At 50.6% G+C, this 24199-nt stretch overlaps 11 protein-coding genes across 11 annotated transcripts; 4 read left to right on the top strand and 7 right to left on the bottom strand.

Moving 5' to 3' along the window:
• Positions 1–259: 259 nt before the first annotated feature.
• On the top strand, positions 260–2087 carry N7471_006247 (putative iron-regulated transporter; the record flags this gene model as incomplete). Its single annotated transcript, XM_057278966.1, has 5 exons — positions 260–620; positions 696–859; positions 958–997; positions 1055–1749; positions 1818–2087. The coding sequence occupies 5 exons, from the start codon at positions 260–262 to the stop codon at positions 2085–2087; spliced, it is 1530 nt and encodes a 509-aa protein (XP_057138576.1).
• Positions 2088–2250: 163 nt separating this feature from the next.
• N7471_006246 (Zn(II)2Cys6 transcription factor) lies at positions 2251–4352 on the bottom strand (the record flags this gene model as incomplete). The annotated part of the gene is made up of 3 exons (XM_057278965.1): positions 2251–3249; positions 3299–4288; positions 4347–4352. The coding sequence occupies 3 exons, from the start codon at positions 4350–4352 to the stop codon at positions 2251–2253; spliced, it is 1995 nt and encodes a 664-aa protein (XP_057138575.1).
• A 1000-nt stretch (positions 4353–5352) lies between these two features.
• N7471_006245 (uncharacterized protein) lies at positions 5353–6114 on the top strand (the record flags this gene model as incomplete). The annotated part of the gene is made up of 1 exon (XM_057278964.1): positions 5353–6114. One exon carries the CDS (start codon positions 5353–5355, stop codon positions 6112–6114), a length of 762 nt encoding a protein of 253 aa, XP_057138574.1.
• Positions 6115–6401: 287 nt separating this feature from the next.
• N7471_006244 (arylsulfatase) lies at positions 6402–8314 on the bottom strand (the record flags this gene model as incomplete). The annotated part of the gene is made up of 2 exons (XM_057278963.1): positions 6402–8103; positions 8157–8314. 2 exons carry the CDS (start codon positions 8312–8314, stop codon positions 6402–6404), a joined length of 1860 nt encoding a protein of 619 aa, XP_057138573.1.
• Positions 8315–8726: 412 nt separating this feature from the next.
• On the top strand, positions 8727–10566 carry N7471_006243 (sugar porter family MFS transporter; the record flags this gene model as incomplete). The annotated part of the gene is made up of 3 exons (XM_057278962.1): positions 8727–9006; positions 9096–9580; positions 9634–10566. The coding sequence occupies 3 exons, from the start codon at positions 8727–8729 to the stop codon at positions 10564–10566; spliced, it is 1698 nt and encodes a 565-aa protein (XP_057138572.1).
• Positions 10567–10946: 380 nt separating this feature from the next.
• On the bottom strand, positions 10947–11681 carry atfB (bZIP transcription factor atfB; the record flags this gene model as incomplete). The annotated part of the gene is made up of 1 exon (XM_057278961.1): positions 10947–11681. One exon carries the CDS (start codon positions 11679–11681, stop codon positions 10947–10949), a length of 735 nt encoding a protein of 244 aa, XP_057138571.1.
• Positions 11682–12560: 879 nt separating this feature from the next.
• On the bottom strand, positions 12561–14716 carry N7471_006241 (uncharacterized protein; the record flags this gene model as incomplete). Its single annotated transcript, XM_057278960.1, has 3 exons — positions 12561–13264; positions 13318–13632; positions 13681–14716. The coding sequence occupies 3 exons, from the start codon at positions 14714–14716 to the stop codon at positions 12561–12563; spliced, it is 2055 nt and encodes a 684-aa protein (XP_057138570.1).
• Positions 14717–15239: 523 nt separating this feature from the next.
• snf4 (AMP-activated serine/threonine-protein kinase regulatory subunit SNF4) lies at positions 15240–16567 on the bottom strand (the record flags this gene model as incomplete). The annotated part of the gene is made up of 5 exons (XM_057278959.1): positions 15240–15422; positions 15478–15944; positions 16003–16152; positions 16236–16359; positions 16523–16567. The coding sequence occupies 5 exons, from the start codon at positions 16565–16567 to the stop codon at positions 15240–15242; spliced, it is 969 nt and encodes a 322-aa protein (XP_057138569.1).
• A 399-nt stretch (positions 16568–16966) lies between these two features.
• N7471_006239 (SRR1 family protein) lies at positions 16967–19054 on the bottom strand (the record flags this gene model as incomplete). Its single annotated transcript, XM_057278958.1, has 7 exons — positions 16967–17120; positions 17172–17379; positions 17503–17779; positions 17894–18119; positions 18378–18419; positions 18489–18943; positions 19010–19054. 7 exons carry the CDS (start codon positions 19052–19054, stop codon positions 16967–16969), a joined length of 1407 nt encoding a protein of 468 aa, XP_057138568.1.
• Positions 19055–19580: 526 nt separating this feature from the next.
• On the top strand, positions 19581–20728 carry N7471_006238 (uncharacterized protein; the record flags this gene model as incomplete). The annotated part of the gene is made up of 2 exons (XM_057278957.1): positions 19581–19698; positions 19755–20728. The coding sequence occupies 2 exons, from the start codon at positions 19581–19583 to the stop codon at positions 20726–20728; spliced, it is 1092 nt and encodes a 363-aa protein (XP_057138567.1).
• Positions 20729–22102: 1374 nt separating this feature from the next.
• Positions 22103–24082, bottom strand: N7471_006237 (uncharacterized protein; the record flags this gene model as incomplete). The annotated part of the gene is made up of 1 exon (XM_057278956.1): positions 22103–24082. One exon carries the CDS (start codon positions 24080–24082, stop codon positions 22103–22105), a length of 1980 nt encoding a protein of 659 aa, XP_057138566.1.
• Between the last annotated feature and the right edge of the window lie 117 nt (positions 24083–24199).

The raw sequence follows: 24199 nt of genomic DNA, 5'->3' as shown, positions 1-24199 counted from the left end.
TGCAATCATCGATCTTCTTCATTTCTCTAGAAAAGAACTAATATTCCGCTGATGGACTTACATATAAAACGGTTGTTATATAAAACACAAATAGCACGCCATTGCACCTAACATTGTTTTAAAGTTTTTTTTTAAGGTCCTCAGCCCACCTGGGCACTCCCGGCATTATGGTTCCCGACACCCAAATGATCTCAAATTCAACAAAAATTCGACCAGACACCCTTGCATACATGCTGTAAATTTCAAGCAGCGTTTCCAGATGGATTTTGAGAGCAGGTCCCGAGAGCCTAGCCGGCGGTCATCAGAAAGCACCATCAATTCCTCCAACGCTCTGTTACCGACGTCGGCCGATGATGCTTCACGACCGGCAAATGATAGCCCAGCACCAGAAGCCGGCTCAGTACTAACACGCCTATACATCTCACACACACTCTCAGCATGGAACTCACGCATGTTCGAATTTGGCGCCGTGCTCTTCCTAGCTTCGATCTTCCCGGGCACACTACTATATGCTTCGATATACGCTCTAGTGCGGGCGTTTTCAACCGTCGTGCTGTCGTCCTGGCTGGGTGCGCAAGTTGATCGCTTAGACCGGCTCGTAGCTGTGAGGTATTCCATTGGTAGGTTGGAGTCGTTTTGAATATTTCACTATGTACGGAGTATCATTCAAGGCCAATGGCTAATCAAAGGAGTAGTGTGGCAAAGAGTCCCTGTCGCGGTGTCGTGCTTGTGCTTTGTGGCAACCCTGTCTACGGACTCTTGGGTGCTTACGATTGTCTTGTTCGCTGTGCAGGGCTTGCTGGCTTGTATAGAGAAATTGGCCGCTTCGGCTAATACGGTAGCTGTGGAACGGGATTGGGTATGTACGGATAATTGTATTTGGGATGCCTGGTTTCCTCCATGCATCCGATACACATTTTTATTCTAGAAAGAGATATCGCTGATAATTGACACTAGGCAATCGTGATCTCGGATAGTATCAATGTCCCTCGACAAGGTGAGAACGTTGAAGCGACTTGAAGCTCTACAATATCTAACTTTGATCGAATGACAGACTTGAACGCCTCCATGAGACGAATCGATCTATTCTGCAAGCTCGTGGCACCAGTATTCATCTCCTTGATCGACAGCATATCATCCCGATACGCAATTTGGACAGTATTCACCCTGAATACCGCATCAGTGCTGGTCGAATATATGGCCATTGCCCAGGTCTACCAATCAGTTCCCGCCTTGACCAAGACACAAGCTCCCACAACACAAGCAGATGATATAAATAGCGAGAGCGACGACCCTAACCAGAACACATCATCTCGCGAGATACCCCACTCCTTGCCAGAGTCATCACTAGCACCATGGAAGGAGTACATAGCCAGCCCAGTCTTCCTAGCATCATTTGCCCTGAGCCTGCTCTACCTAACAGTCCTATCATTCGGCGCAACAATGACCACGTACCTGCTGCACACGGGCTTTACCTCGTTACAAGTCAGCTACATGCGCATCGGCTCCGTGGCCGCCGAGCTATCTGGCACATGGACAGCGCCTATGATCATGAACCGGATCGGTCCGATTCGGTCCGGGCTATGGTTCCTGAACTGGCAGTTTGTCTGCGTGGCTGGTGCGGCCGTTTCTTTCGTTGCTTGGGACTCGAGCTCGCGGTTCGTGGCGGGCACGCTGATTGCGGGCGTGGCTTTGAGTCGGATTGGGCTCTGGGGATTCGATTTGTCCGTTCAGTTTCTTGTTCAGGAGGTAAGTGGCTTCTCTAAGATTACCTATTGGCTTGTGGTTGCATGTACTGAACGAATGGCATTATGTAGAATATACCGGAACATGCCCGTGCCCGCTTCTCTGCGACTGAAATGGCGCTGCAGAATGTTTTCGAGATGCTTTCTTTTGCCTCGACTATTGCTTTCCCGCTGCCGGCTCAGTTCCAGTATCCGGTGCTGATCAGTTCTGGAGCTGTGATGGTCGCTGCTGTTTGTTTTGCGGCTTATGTGCGCAAGGAACGAGGTCATCTACTGCATCGATCGCGGTGTATGGGTGGGGATAAAGTGTTATATCGAGCGATTGAGTCTGAGTCAGTTTAGAGCATTTGAAGTGGTTGTAGGTTCTTGTATCATAATTCATGAGGAAGACTCTATATGACGGAAATGGTCACAAAAGCCAACCAAAAAATCAAGGTCGCTGGTTATATGAGCGCAACGCCGAGCCATTAGAAAGTCATATATGCATCCCATGCCGAACAGGAGTTCAAATAACGATGAAAAAGTCCGAAAACAATTCCCGCCTCACACATTTCGAGTCTGCCCATGTACGCGACACATTCTGCCGCCTCGTCATCTCCTCCACTAGCACAAGGACCCTATCAGCGGTTGGATGGCGAGAGACCGAAGGTGCGGAGTCAGCTTCATGGGCAGCAGCCATACGCTGAATCTCATTGATAATCCACTTGCGCTGGTCTTCCGTACCCTCGAGCCCAGCAATGAACAGCGGCCACAGGAAGCTAACAGGCAGATGGTCCGGCCCGGTAGAGTCAACGGTAGCCAGTTGAATGATTTGATCGACGGCGCCGTTAACGCGGTCTGTGCGAGGGTAGATCGCAAATGCAACGCGATGCAAGTAGATAAAGTTGGCTAAGAAGTTGGCCACGTATTGTCTGAATGTGCGGCAGATTTCCGATGCCACAGGCGTGCACAGGATATCGGTTAGGGCTTCTGGTCGTCCATAGACGTCTATTACTGAGGGACGTCGGTGCCAGAGTGTTTCGAGGTCTGCGCCGACTTTGTGGGCGAGTTGGAGGACTTCGAACTCGTCGGTGAGGGTTCCGCGGCTGCGATGGTGGAGGTCGATGCAGACTATTCGTCGGACGACTTGTTGGGCTTGTGTGAAGAATCGGAATGCTGGGCCTACGATTGATTCGTAGACGAGGTAGTTGGGGCTGAGGAATGGGTCTTCGATGCTGTCCTCTTGTTTATAGTTGGCTGTTGGCGCTGTTATGTGAGGTGTTTGGGAAGTTTGTGCATCTAGTGGTTTTAGTGGTATGCTATGTTCTGGGATATTGCCAAGCTCAGGGAGAGGATCGCCATCTCGACCTGCAATCAGGGACTTGACATCTAGCAGCGAAACCCATGACACTAGGAGATGACCTAGACCGGTCCAATGTCGGGTACGATCATGGAACCGTTGTAGAATAAGGTACCCGGAGTGAATATAAGAAGTTCCGGTACATATTTCGGGAGATGAGAGAATCTGGGACAATATGAGCATCCGCTCGATCTCGGGACCAAGCAGAACATACCTCGGATATCATTAAGAGAAAAATAGCACCGAAGACTTTGATGAGCGTGGACTCGGTCACCTCGCCATGAATACAAGCTTGGATCTCGGCACTGGACACTCTATAGAAAGATGGCGCCCAGCGCCATCTTTTCCCTTCCATCATCGCCTTATGGACATCTGCATAGCAGTATAAAGCATTCAAAAGCGGACTGGAATCTCGTGCATGAGCCAGCAGCGCCGGCCGCATATACTTCCACTCGATGTTTATCGGCGCAAAAAAAGCAGCCGGTGGGTCAATGGTCAGAAAGTGCTGTAGCAGCTGGTCCTCATACGAAGTACCGCCTGCGTCGGACAAGCTGCGCCGCGTAGTGGGCACGTCTGAAGCGCTTCCAGTCGAGGTCCCATCAATAAGTGAAGATGAGGTATCTGGAGTAAGTGGAATACGACGGTCTGCTGAAAAGTGCCCTTCATCCATGCCTGGTGTGAGTGTCCCGGGTAGCGACTGCGACGGCGGACTAGCGGTGAAAGCCATCGTGTGTCCAGTTGTCAAGTCTAGGTGTTTCTGTTCCAGCTCTGAAGTGATCCCGCCCATGAATCCAAGCATGTCAAACTCGGAAGGATAGGGGTCCCGGTCTGTAGGGAGATGCCGAAGTATGGTTGTCGGCGCTGGTATTGTGTGGTGGCCGTCTGCGCGGAGCACGGTACTAAAGAAGTTGACGTCGGGAGATCGAGATGCAGCCGCAGCTGTACCGCATGACCCTGAGCCTGAAACCCCTAGGTCTGCTGTTTTATTCGGCGATGCGGTTGTATTGTTTGATGGTCGGGTTGGTGATGAACCCCACCCCACGTCGGGGGTGAGAGAGGGTTTATAGAGGCATCGTAGACGCAGTCGATCGCAATTGGAGCAGCCTGGTTTCCCTTCGTCACACCGGACCTTACGGGCCCTGCATGTTAGGCACCCTGTCCGTCGACGCGGGCCGGACCTGCCAGCTCCCCGGGCTTTCGGCACCTGTGGAGAATTCACGGTTAGTCTGGGTCAGGTACAAGGCGAGGAATATTCAAATTACCTCCATGATGGATCAAGCCCCGGGTTAAGCCCAAAGCATACTAGATACAAAGTACGAAGTAGTCGCAAAGAAATTCGACGGTGACTGGTTTCCCCGCAATGGCGCCGATTCTCGGGGATCGGTGTGATGACGAGCTCGGATGGTGATCTGATTGAATTCACGAGATTATTCCAAATAACATCGAAAACAATATTGTTTCAAATCTAGAAGTTCTAGAGGTTCTAGTTGATCATCAGGACATCCATGGATTGTTAATATATACAACTCACTCTGATTGGTGATATATATGAAACTACGACCTTTTTTAGGGATTTTGATATACTAAACATGATATTAAATAGTAAATTCTCCAAGAGCATTCCATCCAAGACGAACAGCACAGACACAAATCAAGACTTAGGCTATTTCTTTTGTGACTACTTAATAAAAAGGGAGAGTGTACGTTCGGACACAATATGTACCTTTCCAGGATGTCTTTTGATATAGTACAAAACAACGTAAGTATATACTTGTCTTTTTATGCCTAGAAAGTACGTGATCAGGTCGAAATAAGGTCAAAGGCATGTCGATCGACAGCCAACTTACTGTATTCATGAAGAACCCTATTTCAACCTTTATATACTTCTGAGAGATTTGAACTTCATATAAAAATGGAATATCATCTCATTAATATCAATCCTCTAAAACCCCCTCCTCCCTTTCAGCCAACTTCCTCTGTATAAACGCCTCCATCCCATCCCTCTCCTAAACTGTCAACAATCCAATCCGATCCTCCAACCCCCCCTCCCCAAAGAACCTGCGATCAATCCTCGCCCAGTAGATAACATCAAAAGCCCAACTTCTCCTCGCCGCATAACTAACCCAGAACCCCCCATTATCCCAGCTCTCCCGCATATGTCCAGAAAGCCGATTCTGCTTCATCGACGGCGCCTCAGCCATAATCCGCTTCCCAATACCAGGCTACTCCGTCTTCCCCGACGAAAAACTCCGCCACGAAGTATCTGCGATGCGCTTTCTCGAGCGACACACAGGAATCCGCATCCCACACATCCTACACCACGGCAGCAGCGACGAAAGTCCGCCCGGCCTAGGCCCGTTCATTATCATGGAGTACATCGACCATAACGCTGATCTTGTTGATGCACTGAGCACGGCCGGAATACCGGATGAAGAGCGGCCTGTTCTTGATCCCAATATCGATGAGAATAGACTGCGCTCGGTGTATAATCAGATGGCGGGCCTGTTGCTGCAGGTTGCGAAGCATTCGTTCCCCCGTATTGGATGCATATCTAATGCCGCGGAAGATGAGTTCGAGGATGAGTGGGTTGTGCGGCACAGGCCGTTGAGTATCAATATGAATGAGCTTGTGCAGGTTGGTGGTGTGCGTGCTGAGGATTTGCCCGGGAAAACGGAGACTTTTACGACGGCGGCGGGGTATTTACTTGCTCTTGCGGAGTTGCATATGACGCATCTTTCGTCGCAGCGGAATGATGCTATTGACGATGCGGAGGATTGTAGGACGAAGTATATTGCGCGGTGTTTGTTCCGGAAGCTTGCGAGGGAAGGGCGGCTTTGTTGGGTCCGGGAGGAGGGGGTGTTTAAACTGTTCTGTGATGATCTACGGCCGGCGAATGTGCTTGCTAACTCGGACTTTGGGTTTAAGATATCCGGGGCTATTGATTGGGAGTTTGCTTATGCGGTGGGTTTTGATCAATGTGGTTATCTTTTTCATGGTTTCTTCGTTGAGCATGGTTGTTTTCCAGGTTGATAGTTCGTCGTCGCTTCTGTCCCGGGCTGTTTCGTCGAAGAACATTAGCTTGCCTTGCATGATTGGTGCCATTTTGGTATTCATGGTGTTCCTGGCATGGGGGGTGCCGGGTCCAGGGGGTTTGAATGTGTGTCTATGACAGACGTCTCTGTATCCTGGTGAATTGCTTTACCCCGCGGTTACTCAGGAGTTATCGGCAAGTTGCATGTTTTGAAACAAATCCTTTATATTTGTTTGATCTGTTTGGAACAATTCAGGGACTCAGCTAGAACAGTTTTACCGTTCCCTCAGAAAGGCTTCACAGTCCGCTGAAACCTCGGCGGCTGACGTGTAAACTTCTCCGGCTGATCTCTAGCACCATCTTTCCAATAATCGAACTCCATCCACGCATTCTCAGGCATCTGTGCCTCAGTCGCCTCCAAAAACTCCCCGAGATCAGGACAGAGCGGTACAACACCCGTCTCAAGCACATACTGATCCCAGAGCTTAAGCAACTGCTTCAACTTCTCCGGCTCGACATCTGCCAGATCGTGAATCTCTCCAGGATCTTGCACGAGATTATACAACTGCCACTTCTCCGGTCCCTTGGGCTTGGGAATAAAAACGATCTTCCAATCCGCACAACGCAGCGCAGCCCGTCCACACGTCTCCCAGCCCTGAATAAACTCAATCGGGTGGATCCGCTCCGCCCGACCCACCGCCCAGGGGTGGAAGCTCCGTCCGCGCATCTCGACGACCTCGCGACCCTGATACATCGGCGCCGGATGCTTGATCCCCGCCATATCCAGGATTGATGGGGCCAGGTCCATAACGGTAGCGAACTGATCTGTGATCCCGCCCTTGCCAGCCGCAACATCTGCAGGGTTAATATTGAAGTTCGCAGGGAAGCGACAGGTGAATGGGACACGCACGCCGCCCTCGGTGGTATACGCCTTATACAGACGCGACGGCGCAGTAGCAGCCTGCGCCCAGCGCGGACCGTACCAGATAAACGAGTTCCCGTTCCCGAGGTTCTCCAAGCTGTTATCGTAGTATTTCTGCAGATGCGGCATGACCCCGTTCTTGACCATCGGGTACGCCTCGTAGGCAGCGCCTTCGGCTCCGTTATCCGACATGAAGCACACGAATGTGTTATCCAGCTCGTCGATCGACCGAAGGTACTCAACTACCTTCCCGACATTCGAATCTATGCACTCGACCATCCCCGCGAAGACTTCCATCGCAACAGCGGACTTCTTCTTCTCCTCCGCGCTGTACTCCTCCCACTCCTTGACTTCCTCCGCTTGGACGGGGTGCGGCTCGACATCGTCCCGCACCATCCCCAGATCCTTCAGATGCTGTAGCCGTTTTTCGCGGAGTACGTCGGGCCCTTCGTCGTACACACCGCGGTAGTGGTCTATGTACTCGCGCGGAGCTTGCAGCGGCCAATGCGGCGCCGTGAAGGGGAGGTATGCGAAGAACGGATGGTCTCCCTTTCCGTCGGGGCCTTCGCTGCCGCCGCTCGTTTTCCATTCTTTCAGATACTCCACCATCTTATTGCCGTACCCGTCGGAAGAGTACCAGTCCTCTGGGAGACGGCGCACGTACTCACCATCCTCCATGTGCAGGGCGATGTAGCTCGCCTCGATGAAAGTCGGGAGCTTGTCTTGGTCTTTTAGCTCTGGCTCGTAGGCATAGTGGTTTGAGCAGGCGGGTAAGTGCGCGAATGACCGCTCAAACCCTCGCTTGTGTGGTGATCGCTCTGGTGTCAGACCTAAGTGCCACTTGCCAGACATTACTGTGTGGTATCCCCCATCGCGTAGGATCTCGGGGAGTGCCACGACCCGCTCGTTGAGGTAGCCCTCGTACCCGGGCATGCCGCGCTGCGGCGCGGTGCTCATGGCTGATCCTTTGGGTCCGTTCTGGCCGGAGATGTTGGTCCATTCGATTAGGTTGCCCAGACCGGCGATGTGGTGGTCTGTGCCTGTCATGATCATGGCGCGTGTGGGACTGGGCATTGTGAGTTTGACTGACATCTGGTAATCTGAGCTGGGGAATCTTACGAGCATGCTGCTGCTGCATGGAAATCGGTAAATCGGAGTCCCTCCTTGGCGATCTGGTCGATGTTGGGGGTGCGGATTTCTCCGCCGAAGCAACCTACATCAGAGAAACCTAGGTCATCGGCGACTATGACGAGGAAGTTGGGGCGTTTAGCTGCCATTGTCAAGAAGAAACATTCGGGAATAGAGAAGGTGAGGGGTGTGTGGTACGTCAATGGTTATTATATCAGATCTCGCAGATCCAACCTGGAACAAGCATCATACGCGTGTACATGATCGCCAATCGGCCATCGGCCATCGGCTCGAAATGCGGGGATTGACTCCACATTTGATCAGGGGTGGGCGAGGAGAAGATAATGAACCAATGACATTGGAACCATGCAATATCAGAAGTATAAGAAGTATACAAGATCCATCAGGTACCACCTTGGAATGCTGCTCAGGTGAATATCACGCAATCCCAAAGTGACATAATCCATCGCCGATCGTCCTGAAACAGCTTCATCTCTCTTCAACCCTACATTCCTCCATTTAGACTTTTATGACAGATTTGATTCAATTTCCATCTAGACCATGTCCAATATAATCCCTATATCTTCCACCTCTCTCCCCACCCCCCGCTCCATATCCCCATTCTCTAAATGGTATAACACTCTGCATACCTGGTGGAACTCAACACCCACAGTATCCTACTCGCAGCTCCCCCAAACACCACAATTAGAGGCCCCAGACGCAATTCCTACAATGGAAGCAGAAGCAGCACGACCACCAAAAGCCCATTGGCGCATATACTGGTTCGCTCTCGTACTCTGCTCCGGCGGAGCTTTATTCGGTTATGACTCGGGGGTAATTGGTGAGTAACAACTACATCCCCCCAACCTACATACCTTCCTATTCAACCCAATATTCCAACCCAATCCAATCCCATACTAATATCCCAAGGCGGCGTCCTACCCTTCCACACCTTCACAACCTCCTTCTCCATCCCACCCAGCCAAAAGACCCGCACAAGCGCCATTGCCGTGGGGATCCAACAAGCCGGCGCCTTCGCGGCCTGTTTCCTAATCTGGCCAATGACAAACCGCTACGGCCGCCGTCTCGCAATGGCACTATGTTCCCTAATCTTCTGTCTAGGCGTAGTCCTCGAAACCATCGACTCGCATTCTCTCTCTGTATTCTACATCGGACGCGTAATCTGCGGACTAGGCGTTGGCGGTTCGGCAACCGTCATCCCGATCTACATGTCCGAGATGAGTCCGAAAGAAATCCGCGGTCGACTGGGGAGTTGTTATCAGCTCGCGTACACGGTTGGCATCCTTGTTTCGTACTGGGTTGATTATGGGGTTAAGAAGATGGGGGATGAGGCTGGGGCGCGACAGTGGCAGGTTCCTGTTGCTTTGCAGCTTGTTCCTGGGGTTTTAATGGGGGTTGGTATGTTGGGAGTTGGGGAGAGTGTGAGGTGGTTACTTGGGGTGGGTAGGGGGGGGAGGCGTGGGAGAGTCTTATTTGGGTGAGGGGCGGGGAGGGGGATGGGGTAAAGCGGGAGTTTGAGGATATGAAGCGTGGATTGGAGGAGGAGAGGGAGGTAACGGATGGATTTAGGGTTTGGGAGTTGGTTGAAGGGGGTAATTTGAAGAGGATGGGGATTGCTGGTGGGTTATTTCTTGCGCAGCAGTCGACGGGGTCGACAGCGTTGGCGTATTTCGGACCGCAGTTTTTTGAGTTGCTTGTTGGGGCTGGGGATCGGACGCTTTTGTTGACGGGGATTTTCGGCGCGATTAAGGTCGTTGCTTGTTTGGTTTTTGTGGTGTTTTTGTCCGATCGGTTTGGGAGACGCCCGCTGTTGGGTGGTGGTGCGGCGTTTATGGCGGTTTGTATGATCGTCACGGTGGCGGTTGTGAAGTGTTATCCCCAGCCTGGGGATGGGACGGTTACTTCTTCGGGGATTGCCACGGTTGCCCTGATATACCTCGATATCATCGCGTACAACTTCAGTTGGGGTCCGTTGCCGTGGCCGTGTGCGAGTGAGATCTTCCCTAGGCGCATTCGTGAACCTGGTGTTGCGTTCGGTGTTGGGTCGCAGTGGTTGTTCAATTTTGTTTGGAGTTTCTCAACGCCGTATATTCAGCAGAGCCTGGGATGGGGTACATTCTTGCTCTTTGGACTGCTGGATGTGGTGATTGTGGGCTTTACTTATTTCTGTCTGAAGGAGACGGCTGGCAAGTCTCTCGAGGAGATTAATGGGATGTTCGATGGGATTGATCCGGATGCTGAGCATGGGTGGAAGGATCTGAATGGTGATGCTGCATCGCATGTACCTGCTGAAAGGTATCAGGATGCGCAGATTGATAATGCTAAATCGGTGTCCAAGTATCGGACTGCGCATCTCGAGTCGACCGCTGGACGGTCTTGACTTACTATATCGTCATTCCTCTTTTGTCTACCATATAAAACCGGTATATCGATGGAAACAAATTCATTTCCATCTGCCATGTTATTGTAGAAGATACATCTTAGGCAACCAGGCAATTGCCCTCAGCAACAAATCCACCCCCTAGCCAATCGCCCTCAAGGCAGCTAGAATTGAGAATCAAAAAAACAGTACTGAATATCAAAAGCTTGTTCCGTTTACTCAAGTCGGAATCCAAACGCCAGACACCCTCCAGTTCCCACTGGATCGCAATTCAAACAGTTCAAAAATTCCACGTTCAACGCCCAGACCGACAGACCTGCTGCCCGCATTACCTCCACATAAAAAGTTCGTTATCACATAACATCAACTGCTGTTCAAACTCACACATTGATCAAATCATCAAACGACGTATCCTCCGCCGAGAACGAATAAGACCCCTCAGAGACGAGCGAAGCCTCCGACTGACGCCGCATCTGCTGCTCAAACGCCTCCGCCGCCGCCGCCGCCGCAGCAGGCTCAAGCTGCAGGGGATCATCAAAGCCAAACGACATCGCCGTTGGTGCCGGCGCAGACACAGGCACAGCCGCTGTAACCGGTGCCGGGGTTGGTTCGAGCGGAGAGACCGAGACCGAGGGATTATCTGGGATTCTGACGGGAGAGTCCGGCAACCCACCCGCAGGCGGAGCACCATCCTTATCGGTAATCTTCTTGACCATCTGGGCGAGATGAAGTTTAATCGGCTCATCTCCACACTGAGCATGTTTCAGGACCTCATTCTTCAGGCCTAGGATCTCCGATCGCAGCCGAGCAATCTCCGCGACAAGCTGCTCCTTTTTCTCAGACTGTTCCTTGAAGTTGAATTCCAGGAGCTGGGTATGTTCCTTCTTTTTCTGGCGACACTTGCTTGCCGCGAGACGATTTCGCTCTAGGAACTTTGCGCGCTTTGCTCGTTCATGCGGGGCGTCGTCGAGGTCTGGACTGAGACTTGCGGCTGCGGTCTTGAATTCTCGCACGCGCCGTCGTTTGCTGGCGTTTTCCATCATGTCTAGGGAGAAGTCGCGGCCTTGGTCGTCGTATGGGGTGTGGGGTTGGTTGGCCATTTCGGACCTGGGCATTTTTGAGGTCCCGCTCGAGTGCGGAATTGGCAAATGCTGCCGAGGCGGGTTTGTCCCAACCTGTGGCCATTGGTGAGACGGGGCTCAGACCCCAGAGTTGGTCGTCGTCTGGAATGGGAAGGCCTAGGAAATCGCCTGAGAACGAAGTTGTGAATGGTGGATCGATGATATTTGTTGCAAGGCCAGGTAACCCTGATGATAGCCCTGATGGCATTGCAGATTTGAGGTTGGTAGACATATCAAAGGAAGCTTTAGAGAGAAAGTTATGTTTCCTTCTAAAACATGGAAGAGAGAGAAAGCAAGGGAGCACACTAAGGAAGCTAAGATGGGCTCTCTGGCTCTCTTGCCCTAATAACCCTAAATAATAACAAAAAGGCTCACTGTCTCTGATTCACTGATTCACTGAAGAAGATTTGGTCGGTGCCTGAAGAAGTGTAGAGTCCAGGTGCGGTCGACCTGGTTGGAGCCACGGTCGGACAAGACTTCCTGCGGTCCAGAAGATCCGGGCGAATGGCACAGGTTGAAGGATGATTTTGGTGTCACCATGGAAGAGAAGAATGTCAAATGGGTTGAGAGTTCCAAAAAAAAAAAGGGAATGGTATTTTATTTATTGTTCAAACCCCCTTCAAACCCAGACCCTCTCATCAGAGACTATAAATAGAATAAAAGACAACAATAAAAAGACAACAAAGGTAAGAGATAGAAAAACAAGAAAAAGAACGGTATCCAACAGGATTCAAAGCCGAGAGGAAAAAACAGGGTTGGGCTGGTGGGGAATATCCCCATTCGACCTGGAAGTATACAGCTTTCTCTTTTCTAGAATAGTCCAATCAGAGAAACCTGGTTTCTCATATGAAAGAGAGAAAAAACCTCGTCCAATTATTCTCTGCCCACCACGTACCGTCCACTCGTCCAGTGTCGCAACTGTCGGTGCACGAAATGCCAATTATTGAGCAACAACCCCGCCACGCGTTGATCATCAACCTCCTTTTCCACCTCTGTTGAGGTCCCATCTCGGTACTCTTGCCCCCTGAGCCCGAGGAGGAGCGGTCCAAACACCCGCACCAACTCGTTGAAGTTCGGACTCGCCACTGGATCACGGAGCTCCATCCCGGGTTGGTCTTGGACGTTGGTCTCCGCATTCACTAGTAAGGAAAGTAGCCCAAATACCGCACAGATAAGATCACGCTGCATCTCAGGAGCCAGAGCTATGAGCGCAAGACACATAAGCTGCACTCGGGAGGCAGTCGTTGGGCTCGCCTCAGAGATACAATCTGGCACACGGGGGAGATGGGATTGATTGGGGACCGAGTGGTAGTACATCGCCCTCAAAATCTGGTAGAGCCGGACACTCCCGAGGATCCCGTTTGGAAGCCCCGCCAGCACGGCCTTTAAGGCCCAGGCCACACTCAGCACGGGCGCTGAATCTTCACGGAGCTGGGGCATGGCAACCACACGCATCGTAAGGGAAATCTTAGACTCATCTTTCTCCACCTCGAGCACCTGGCTAGCAAAGTGGTCATACAAGCGAATGGCGGCTTTCAGATCGCCGGACTGGATGAAGATCTCGGGAGTGTCAAGACCTGCAGGAACCCGGGGTCAGTCAAGTCATGACGTAGACGAAACATCCACCAACCATATTTATGCAGAAACATCAACGTTGCCACGATGTACGCGGGCAGCTGCACGGGACAGGGGGCTAATTCCGTCAGCATAAGATAGCCATATCCTCCAAGACGGGCCAAAGTCTCGATCGATCTTCCTTGCAACGAAGTCATCGGATTGGGACGGCGCAGATTCGCGAATGTTTTCATTCGTCGCAGCTTAGGAGCTGGTGCCAAAGGGGCTGTGTCGGCGTCCAAACTGGATCGCACTTTGCGAACTTTGCCCAACAATTTAATTCCACGACGACTCGGGCCCTGTTCCTCGGTGACAGGTTTGCTCTCTGCTGCTAGGATCTAGTCAGTGGCAATCCATGCACAAACAAAGAAAAACGTACGTGGACTTGGAGTATCATCAGCTGGAATGGAAATCGGGATACCAAACTGAGATGCCATCCGGTTGAAGGCCGAGATCGCCTTGGGCGAGTCAAGTGTGCTACTCCAACTAACCCGACTTTTTTGACTGTTGGCCGAACTTGCCCTCTGAGAGTCCGGATGTTCAGGCTCGGCTGACTCGATGACTTGTTCGATTGTGTCGAAATCAGTCTCAGCGATAGGTTCCAGCGTCCCTTCAGAAGCCCTGGATGATTCCTCTCGACTCGTACCTGCACTATGCCTCGAAGGACCCGACTTTGCCTGTCGGACGTCGGTGGCCTTCCCATCCGAGAACGGGTCCGAACCCTCAAGGGTGTGAGTGTTGGGATTGCTGCTACTATCAGGGTACCGCAGCATCAGTCCGGGCCATCCCCAATCCTCCAAAGGTTCCTGAATAGGCATCGCGATGTGCCGGGCAGGGTCTCGGCACACAGTATCTTCAGTCTGGCTGGACTCCTGAGAATGAGTCGTCTGACCGCTGACCTTCCGCCCCTCTTTCGGGTCATCGAACCTGACAAACTTGCCAGCGGCTGTGGACAGTTCCCCGGCAGTATCTGGTTCAACCGGATTGGAGCTCAAAGGTTTGGAGCTCGGCCTTTCTTTGCGGGTACCCTCCTGCGCAGTTTGAGGCTGTGTATCCGAGATGGGGTCATCTTCCTGGGATAGGCTGCCGCGCAAGCGAGCAACGATTCTCTTCAGCCGCTTGGTACCATTCTTGGACCGCGGAAGTTCGCCGGTGTCTTGGGCGTGTTGGGCATTCGACCCGGTTTCGGTATTGTCAACGGGGGCTACCGCGGCCGAGGCAGGTGGCTTGTTCGCAGCGCTGGGTCCCGCTTCGGTTGTCGGTTCATCGGGTGGTAATTTGTTCGAAGCGTCTTCTGGCTGGGGCTTCAATGGGTCTCCCTCAGACGCTGGACGCCGTCGTGGCCAGACAGCACGAGATGAAGCAGGGTTAGGTGTCTCAGATCTGGACCCGAATACACTTTTGAGACGCCGCATGATTACGTTTAGATAATGTATACAAGAGGAAGAGATGGGGATGAAGTAAGAACTGGGATGTGGGCCCGGGATGTCCACAGGTGACTTGGCCAAGGTCTTGTCCTCGAGGAAGGAGCTGAAATACGTGAGGGAAGTCACGTCTTGACAACCTTCTATAGCCAACAAACAACCTTGGGATAACCTTGGGATAACCTTGGGATAATTAACAACACCGTTAAGATAGTGCTTCAAATTGACATTCAAAATCTTCCAAGTCTATTTCTGTGCCAGTGCTCGACAATAAAAAACCAAAGAGAGCACCGGTTTTTGGAAACCATGTCATTACCTCTGTACATTCGTAAAGCCCAAAATCAAATAGCCCAGAACAGTCATGGCCTCGCCGGGCCCATGTGCTCCCAGGCAATTCATATGTTATCTTCGTCTTTGAGGTTTCCCTCAAAGAGCCAGGACAGGGCAGATCAAAACGCCGGAACCATGCAAAACTGAATATGTATGGGAAAAATCACTTTCAACTCGAAGCCGATCATGCTTCCTCATTCTCTCCCTCGAGAAGAATATAGTGCAGGATATCACTCAGAGTCAGAACGCCCTTAAGCTTGAAGTGCTCATCCACGACAACGAGACGGTGCACTCGCGATTTGCGGATAGTATCAAAGATAGTATCCAGTCCATCATTCAATGAACATGTGTAAATCCCCGGGAAACCCTGCGCAAAATATAAGTATCAGAACCGATATCACTGGGAACGGAGGTTCACATACCGGAGAACGTTTCTTCAATGCTTCCCCGACTGTGAGACTCAAATCATCGTAGAAACCACCTTTGATCAAAGTAATGACATCAACCGACTCGAATACGTTATACACCAGGCCCTCCGAGTTCACAATCGGCACACTGGATATGCTGCGCTCGACCAAAATATGAATGACATCAATGACCGGGGTATCCATCGAAGCCGTGGCAACGTTATCATACGATCCAAGCAAGAGCTCCCCCAGCGGACGCCGCAGCTGCTGCGTATCGGGGACATTGACAGCGACGAATTTCAAGATCCGGTATTGCGTAATGACGCTGAGGACGTGGGGCCGCTCGGTCTGGCTATCGCTGGTGACGAGGGGGATACGGCGGGCGCGCGATTCCAACATGCGCCGACAGGCATCGTAGAGAGGGCGCTCCGGGTCGATTGAGACGGTCTCCGGCGGCGCCACGCCTAGCGCCTTTTCAACTTCTGTATATTCCCGTTAGCGGAGTGTACCTGCAGGGATGGGGGCGAAAGCCCAACGCACCTCGCAAACTGTCCAGACGGAATTGATCGATCTGGTCCAGCGCGGCGGGGTTTTGGAAATAGTATTGGATGACATTGATGTAGTCGGAGGTGGTCAGAAGACCTGCGAATTTGGACGCTTTGGAGTCCCACAACGGAGCTGAAACGATGCCTGTACCTCCCGAATTCCCGGTTCGCAGTCAGCTGGAGTCCGGCAATTTTGTAGAAAAGGAGGAAGGAATCGCGAAAACGTACCGTTTTGAATCAGAATGTTCAGACTCTCCTTGACGGAAAGCGACGTATCGAAGATGATGAGTCGGAAGCTGAGCGGCAGGACATCGTAGGAGTTTCGGGCCTTGAGGAAATCGCGAATGGCACGCTGTTTGCGTTAGTCAAGATCTGGATATGCCCAGGCGATCTGGTGACTGGTGACCCCATGCCGAAACACGTTCACAATGTCCGATCCCCCCATAATGTCCAACGTCAGATATAAAGAGGGGTTGGTTTCCCCTCCTTGAAAAGGCAAAAGGAAAAAGACTTACAAGGCCCTGTCGCTCTTCCCGATCGATCGCTCGCTCGGAGGCCATTGGGGGGCGTAGGTACGAGGATAGGCTGCACGAAAGGCGCGTGACCAGAGATGAAGGTCCCGAGTCGAGGGTCTTCCGCCTTTCGATATGTGGGGGAGGGATCCTACGCAACCAGATTGAAATTTATTAGAGACTAAAAGGAGATTAATGGAATAATTTACATGTATTAATTTTTTTTTCTTTTTCATATCAGATTATCATATTCAATTAATTATTTGTCTATGCGAATGAGGGGGGCTGCATGAACGCGGGCTATACGGGAACATTCGAATGATCCTGTTCAAGGTATATGACATGGATATATACCCGACACCGACACCTCGTTCCTCAGGCATGAACTATATAAAAGCCCAGATAGTTATGTTGGAACTTCCACATCCATGATCTCATGTCTCATATCTAGGAAAATCTTCCATCTGAACTAGGAGTCGGGGTAGCCACCGACTTCCGGATATAGAGCACAATATCCAAGAATATCTCGTCATCAGCGCCAATTTCATGCAGTTCATAACCCTCCATCATTGCTCTGACCCCCGAAGAGTCAGGGTCAGTTCTAATGAGGTTAGCAGATTGAACAGAGGGTAGAAGATGGCATGATACTCACAATCCCTGACCAAGTCCATCATCGAACTCCACTCGACACCAAATAATAGCCGCAGGTCGAGCAATGTCCGCAATAATCTCCTTGACAGGCACATTCGGTGCTATCGAGAGTAAAATCGAGTGCTCGTCTATCTCGAGCCAGCCACGCGGATCTTCAATCACCTCGATGCCGGCCTCATCCAGAATCTTCGTGTCCACCTCACTGTAAGCTGGATCCTGTGAGTAGCATAAGACTTTCTCTTTATGGTCTCTTTGTTTAACCATTCCATCATGGTAACGAGGAGCACATGCTAAGACGCAGATCGCCACCCAGGCCTAGTATTTGCACTTACCATCCTCATTGAAACGATGGGCGGACATCGTGCCAAGAGCCAACCCGATCACCTTGTCAATTTCATGATTCTCTGCAGAAGATGACAGAATTATCTTGAGCTTGTCGCAGGCCAGGCTCTCTTTCCATTCTTGGGCCTTGTCTTGGAAGGTTTTTGTGACCACCTCAAGGTCCAGGGGCCACGCCGTGGGATGATTTTCTCGGTTTTGTTGTCCCATTCGTGCGTCCGATGCATGATATTGAGCGAGCAGGGCTCCCAGTGCTGTAACGGGTAGTTTCTTCAGTCAAGCGTGTTTTTGAGAGATGCTCGACACTGATAAGAGAGGACCAGTTCCTTGCTGGATGATGTTATTTCTCACCACTGCATGTGGTTATGGATGGCATGTACTCACCACACATATTTCTGTATCATCCACCGACCATTGCCCAACCTTCCCCGTCTCTACATCGCATTCAACAACCGCGCCGGTTATATCTTTGGTAAGTATTTTGTCGCCTCGGGCGGGCTCTCGCTTGATCTGATCCCACATATCTTGGATTAACTCTTTGGTGAAAAATGACACTCCAGACGCAAGTCTATCGATGATTGCATGTGCCTCCTCCAAGGTTGGTGCCTCCCTGGGTTCAGCCAAGCGACAACGCGTGCAATGGTAGACCGTGCTTATCAATCTACTATAGACAATATACGAAGACCTTAAAGCATAAACCGTACACATGACTTCTCTATATATAACCAAGAAAATACGCCCTAGGGCAGCCTAATAAGCATCCTAACGCGTTATCCCATTGAAAAGTGGCTCAACCTCCGTCTTCCTGATGTAGACCCTAGCATCTATAAACTGCGTTCCGTCATGTCCAAGTTCATATTCGACGTACCCCTCCATAATTTTCCTAATGCGGAACGAGTCGGGGTCAAGCCTAGCCATCCATATTAGCTTTGGAATCAAACCCCATAGGACACATTAGAACAATCGAAAAAATACTCACATGACAGTATCCATTTCTTCAACGCGAAGCCAGATCACAATAGCAGGTCTAGCGATATCAGCGGTGATATGTTTGACAGGTAAATTAGGTGCTATGGATAGCACAATGGACTGCTCATCGATCTTGAGAAAGCCATCCGGATGGTCAACCACTTGGAAACCGACACCGTCGAGGATTTCCCTATCGACGGGGGTGTATTCTGGATCCTGCCTGTAGCAGAAGAGGTTCTTGCCATCGTCTTGCCCTGTCAGCAACTTCTCATCCAGCCCCTTCTTTCTCAGCCAGCTCTTTGCGGTAACCAGCAACGCGTGCTGGAAGGCAGCGTTGTGTCTGTCTGGCCGGGACAGACTACCGCAGGCGATCCCGACGATGTTGTTGATTTTGTGACCTCTAGCTTTTGACAAAGTCACTTCAAATCTCTTGCGTGTCTCGCTTTTTTCCCAGGCCAGTCTCGCCTTTTCGAAAACTTCACCCGCAAGCTTGTTGTCCTAGATTTCTTCCTCTTTGCCGAATAGGTATACCTCGTATGAAGGAAATTCGGCCCGTCGGCCGCTTTCGAAGGTCATATTCTGCTTCCAAGGTCGTGATTCAGAAAGGTAAAGTGGAGAAGCATAAGACAAGGTTGGAGAGCGCAATCCGGCTGCTCTCTCTTTCACAAAAGTGCTACACAAGGTCAGTTAATAAGCCATCTACTAAGAATGTAACTGACAAATCCAGAGCATTGATACAGGCCCAGCCTGAATTGATTGCCGCAAATATTATGGAAAACGGTGGAATCGGAGAAATTTTGGAGCCTACTGGGAATTTAAAGGTTATATTCACAATCTGAGATTTGTGAGCAATGGGTGTCAGGGTACTAAACATCCTGTTGTGCAGAAAATCACAATTCTTCTGTCCCTGCTGTACGATTGACCCAGGGGAGAAATATTCAGTCACAAGACCACGGCTATTTATGGCGACTTACGCTGCCACCTTTTATGACTTCAATATGTTTCGAACTAGCGGGAATGAGGGTCTACAGTGGTTGGCAATGGGTATTCAGAACTTACAATACGGTTTCATCTACTTCCAAATCCTTCCAACTCGCGCAAGATGGTGACATCGATGGCCTGCGGCAGTTATTCAGGTCCGGGGGGCTTCGCCTTACGATCGAAACCAAAAAGGTCAATCATTGGTTCATGTAAGAAAATTATTCACTTCGACTTTTTCGGTGAGGTTAATCTAATGATTCCTAGGGTGCATGCTTCTATAACCGATTCGAAGCAGTGGAGTTTCTACTCGATCAAGGAGCAGACTTTTACACCGCCGATGATTTCAACTCAAGACCCGTTGATATTGTAGGTTTTGGGGTAGAATCCCACACCAAAGACTCGGAACCCTTGTTGCCATTAGTACGTCTTCTTATCCGACACCTTGACTATGTCGTATACGACACGCTAGACGACCTTCTATTTGGAATACTTTGGAAGTTCGATGGCACAGCGGAAGAATTTCTCTTCCTGCAACAAGCATTTTTCCCATCATTCTATGAGCTACCAGAATGGGACCGAATCCACTTTGCCATACGTGAAATGAATTTGCACGATGATCCTCTCTACAATGCACCCAAGGTTGTGCGGACCATCCTCAATGGAATTCCGCTCACGATGACAACACTGGAACTCGAATTTCCCGAATACCATTGTGGGATAATTGAAACATTCACTTTACCACTATGCATTGCACTTCGGATTGGTGCTAGCCAGGCTGCGTTGCAACAATTAGGCACACTAAAGTCAAAATGGCAAGAGTTATATGAGTCATGGTTCGGTTTGTTTCGTGAATTTGTGGAGAATGGCGTTGACATACATCAAACTGTCGGTGGGTGGACTCCTTTTCTTGCATTCTGGGCTGGGTATTTTCGTCCTTGGTTCAGCATAGGAACGACGGTCGAGTGCAATGCGGCTATCCGATCGTGGTTGAGAGATCTACAGGATGTTGGCGTGGACTTGAGGGACTTTGGTGAAGCAGAAGAAAGAATATTCAAAGACTTGGGCGGAGTAAGGCGACTCGACTCGTTCGTCGCCGATTCTATAGGCTCTGTACAGTTGATTGGATTCTCACATGGCATTTCGCCGGAGGACTGGGGTGTGTGGATATCGGAACCTACTGATGAGTTTGTCGGGGATTTTTGGGCGATGATTGAGCGGCGGATGGAAATGCCAGGTGGATGGATGGATGAGGTACATTTGTTTTTGTAGTTTCACAAACTTGACCTTGTTCGGAGAATATTATAGGGGCTAGGGGCGGCACCCTAAGAGTAAGAGTCGAAACGCCTAAGGCCCACCGTGTACGGGCCTTAGGCACCTCCTAGGTGCCTATAGACGGGCGATATCGCAGTCTAAGAACGCCTTATTATACCTCGAGAATAAAGTCCCGAAGAATGGCTGGCCGGATTCATACCGTTGTTTGACAAGGTTTATTGCCTGCTCCTTTTTCATCATCAGTCGTCCATTGGGATATACTAAGTGAGTCGAAGTATTCGATAACTCTGTGTCCGACTTGGATTCCCAGTCTAAGGGCTCTGAGCGCACTGCAGTCATGATGATAGTAATTGAACTAAGTCTAGAAGAACTTGGAATCAGTGTTGAATGTTAAGAGCCCTCTGAGGATCTAGCTCCATTTATACACTTCGGGGGACATTGCTCAAAAAGCCCATGCCATTAACATATAACAGTAGTCAGTGCATTATATCCTCTATCACATTTGCGCGGCAAGTTAGCCTCCATTTGATGAGCAGTCTATATCCCAACTATTTCAGTTACTCCTGTTTCAGGTGTTGATAGGACGATATATTGCGAGAGATGACTTGATAATAAATTGATGGACGGGAGAAAGCGTTTAGTCCGAGGACCTACAAGGAAACAGAATTCAGACATGAGTCAAAGTTCCCAACTATCTGAACATCACCCGTGGCAGGCTGGCAAACAACGCACTTTGCCCTATACTAGAAGAATTAGAGAACCGGGAGACACAGAAGTCGTCGTATACCATGCGCCAAGCGCCCAGGGATATAGTACAAGAGATATAGAAAGTGTGATGCTGAAGGAACCGGTGGATATGAATGGACAAAGTAGGAAGGGGCGGCTCTCAATGAGTTGGCAAGAGCCATCCATTCCGGTCTTACATTAACCAAAGCCATATAGGGCCATTCACGCAAGGCAACACTAATGAAGCGACAACGTGTCGACATGCCAGAATCATTGGGCTGTAGAGTCCAGCCGGCATTTTCAATCGATCTGTTGGACAACGTATTAGACTACCATTGAAAGATGTTATTTGTGACGAGAAAACATGAAACTATTAGGGAGGACAAGAGAAGCAGACCCGAATGAAATCATGGCTATCATATGGTATGGCTCTAAAAGATAAATATCGAGGCCAAAAAAACTAACCCAAAAGGAAATCCTATAACGCCGCCGCAGCCATGCAAGGTATCATCGCAAAGCACATTTTGTCCAAATTCTAGAACCAGCCAGAACCTGATCCCTTGGGGGGTAAATACATAAGAGAGTTGTAAGAGACGAATCAAAGCCCAGCAAAGCTGATCGAAGACTGAATATCTCCAGCCAGGCCTAGAGGTGTCCGTGTAGCTTGAATCGGTAGATGCAGGTGTGGTTTGCACCCCAATTTGAAGTCACTCGGAAGACAACCTTGTCTACACGGATGGTTGACACGTCAACGATGGTGTTGAGCTTGAATGCCTGCGCGTAGTCTGGGCTGTGAAGGTCGTATTCGACTTTCCCGATGCGGTAGAAGTTGGGGCCGAGAATTGGGTCGTCTGAGTAAGCGCTTGGGGGCTCGAAGGGGTTACTCCGACGCAATAGATCCATCACCAACCCGTGAAGTGAACCGATTCCAGGGATCAGGAATCCCCCAAGTCCTGTTTCGCGGGATGAAGGGGCCTGGGTTGACGGTGGCGGTTGAGACACTGTGGCATCCCCGAAGACTTTCAGGAAGCCACGGCCAGGTCTAGCTTCTGGTGTTGGTTTGGCTTTGACTGGTGTTTTGTGGAGATTCACTTTGAAGCGAGCCCACAGCTCGATTGTTCGAGGTGCCGCCTCTGGCTCGAGAGAAGCGCCCACGGGAATGTGCTCAACTATCAACTCTTCTGCCACGATGTCGCGGCCGAGAAGGACAGATAGTTGGGTGGTTCCATTGCGAGGGGCACTGCACCAGCAGTCGCCTACCTCTTCCCACGTAGTAAGGGCAGACATGGGAGATTGCGGTGCTCGAATGGCTCGTCTGGATACAAACGAACTCGCCCAGAGGAATGCTCGGAAAGAAGCGCTCTGTTTGGGACCCAAAGTCGGTGAAGTTTTCGCTGGGTCAATCATTGCCCCCAACGCCACCGAAAGGAAATTTACCTTGTAGATTGGTTTCCGATGGAGGCTTGCATCTGTGGGCGTCGAATCATGAATGTTGGAAAGCGACTGTTCTGATCGAACAGAACTGATCTCATTCGACAGGGATGACATCTGAACGTCCATTTTTGATACCTGGCTCCGAAGGCTATGGAAAACCTCCGGTTTAGATATGCTTATGTTCGAAGAGGAATCCCAATCCATAGCACCGTGATCTAGATAGTCGCGAAGCTTCGCGGCGATCAGGGGCATGAAAATAAAGCTCAGAAACAAAAGCAAATAGAACGCAGCCCGAATCCAGTTTTGGTAGGGGCCCTCCATTGCTGCTTCAAACTTCTGCATCCAGCTTTTTCGGCGTACCTCGCTAGGGGTTTCATTCTGACTCTGGGGCTCCTGACGTCGGGGTCGCACTGCTCCTAGCCATCGACGCAAAAAGCTTTCCTTGGGGACATCGGGCTCGAAATCGTGATATATTGCCGATTCAAACTTGACATCTTCTTCATCCTCCTCGAGGACATTAGCCAGGCCAGAAATTCGTCGAGGGGGCGCTGTGATGTTGCGTCCATGTTTGCTTGGTCGCGTTCTTTGTAGGTCATCTTCGTTAATATCACGTTCCAGATTCCAAGATGCCACAGAAGCATTATCAACAGAGCTGTGTCGGAATGGCGAGCTGCTACCTAGAGGACTATGAATGCGAGGAGATCCCATCCGTTGAAGCGGCGATGGATAAAGCGGGGAGTTCGACAACGGACGTTGCAATGGGGGTTGAGCGTCAGGACTAGAGTCTGTAGATACCGAATGTGGAACAGGAGGCGAAGGAGTTTGATCGGAGTGTTCGTCTGCTGCATGATGCAGCGACTGCTGAAGCTGAGTTTCGTCGGGTGTTGGCTCACGCTTTGACGGGCGTGCTTGGGTACCTTGCTTCTTCTTTGTAGCGGCTGTTCGCTTCCGAGCAGTCTCAAGACGGGCATCGACTGCTCCAGCCATCTGATCAATCCCAATGTTGGGCCGCATCGAAATGCGCGTAGGTAATGCTGTGGTAGTAGCCGCGCCATAGTTGAACGATGCTTGGACTGGAACACTGGGCAAAACAGGGCCTTGCACAAGGTCGAGTATGGACTCAAATTCGGGATCCTGATGTGGTCTTTGAGGAGTCGCGCCAGCCCGGCGTGTAGCACGTTTGGGCGGCATCTGTACTTTTGTCCTCTAGAATGGATTCCAAAGATAATACTTTGTTCTTGTTTTGTGTCTATTTGAGATATCAGCTTGGGACTGGATGGACAAAACAAAACAAACCCAGAGAATGGG

The sequence above is a fragment of the Penicillium samsonianum genome (genome assembly GCF_028829775.1).
Source record: "Penicillium samsonianum strain IBT 33392 chromosome Unknown utg000003l_segment0_segment0, whole genome shotgun sequence".
Classification (NCBI taxonomy): Eukaryota; Fungi; Ascomycota; class Eurotiomycetes; order Eurotiales; family Aspergillaceae; genus Penicillium; species Penicillium samsonianum.
This window is presented reverse-complemented; position numbering and strand designations above follow the sequence as displayed.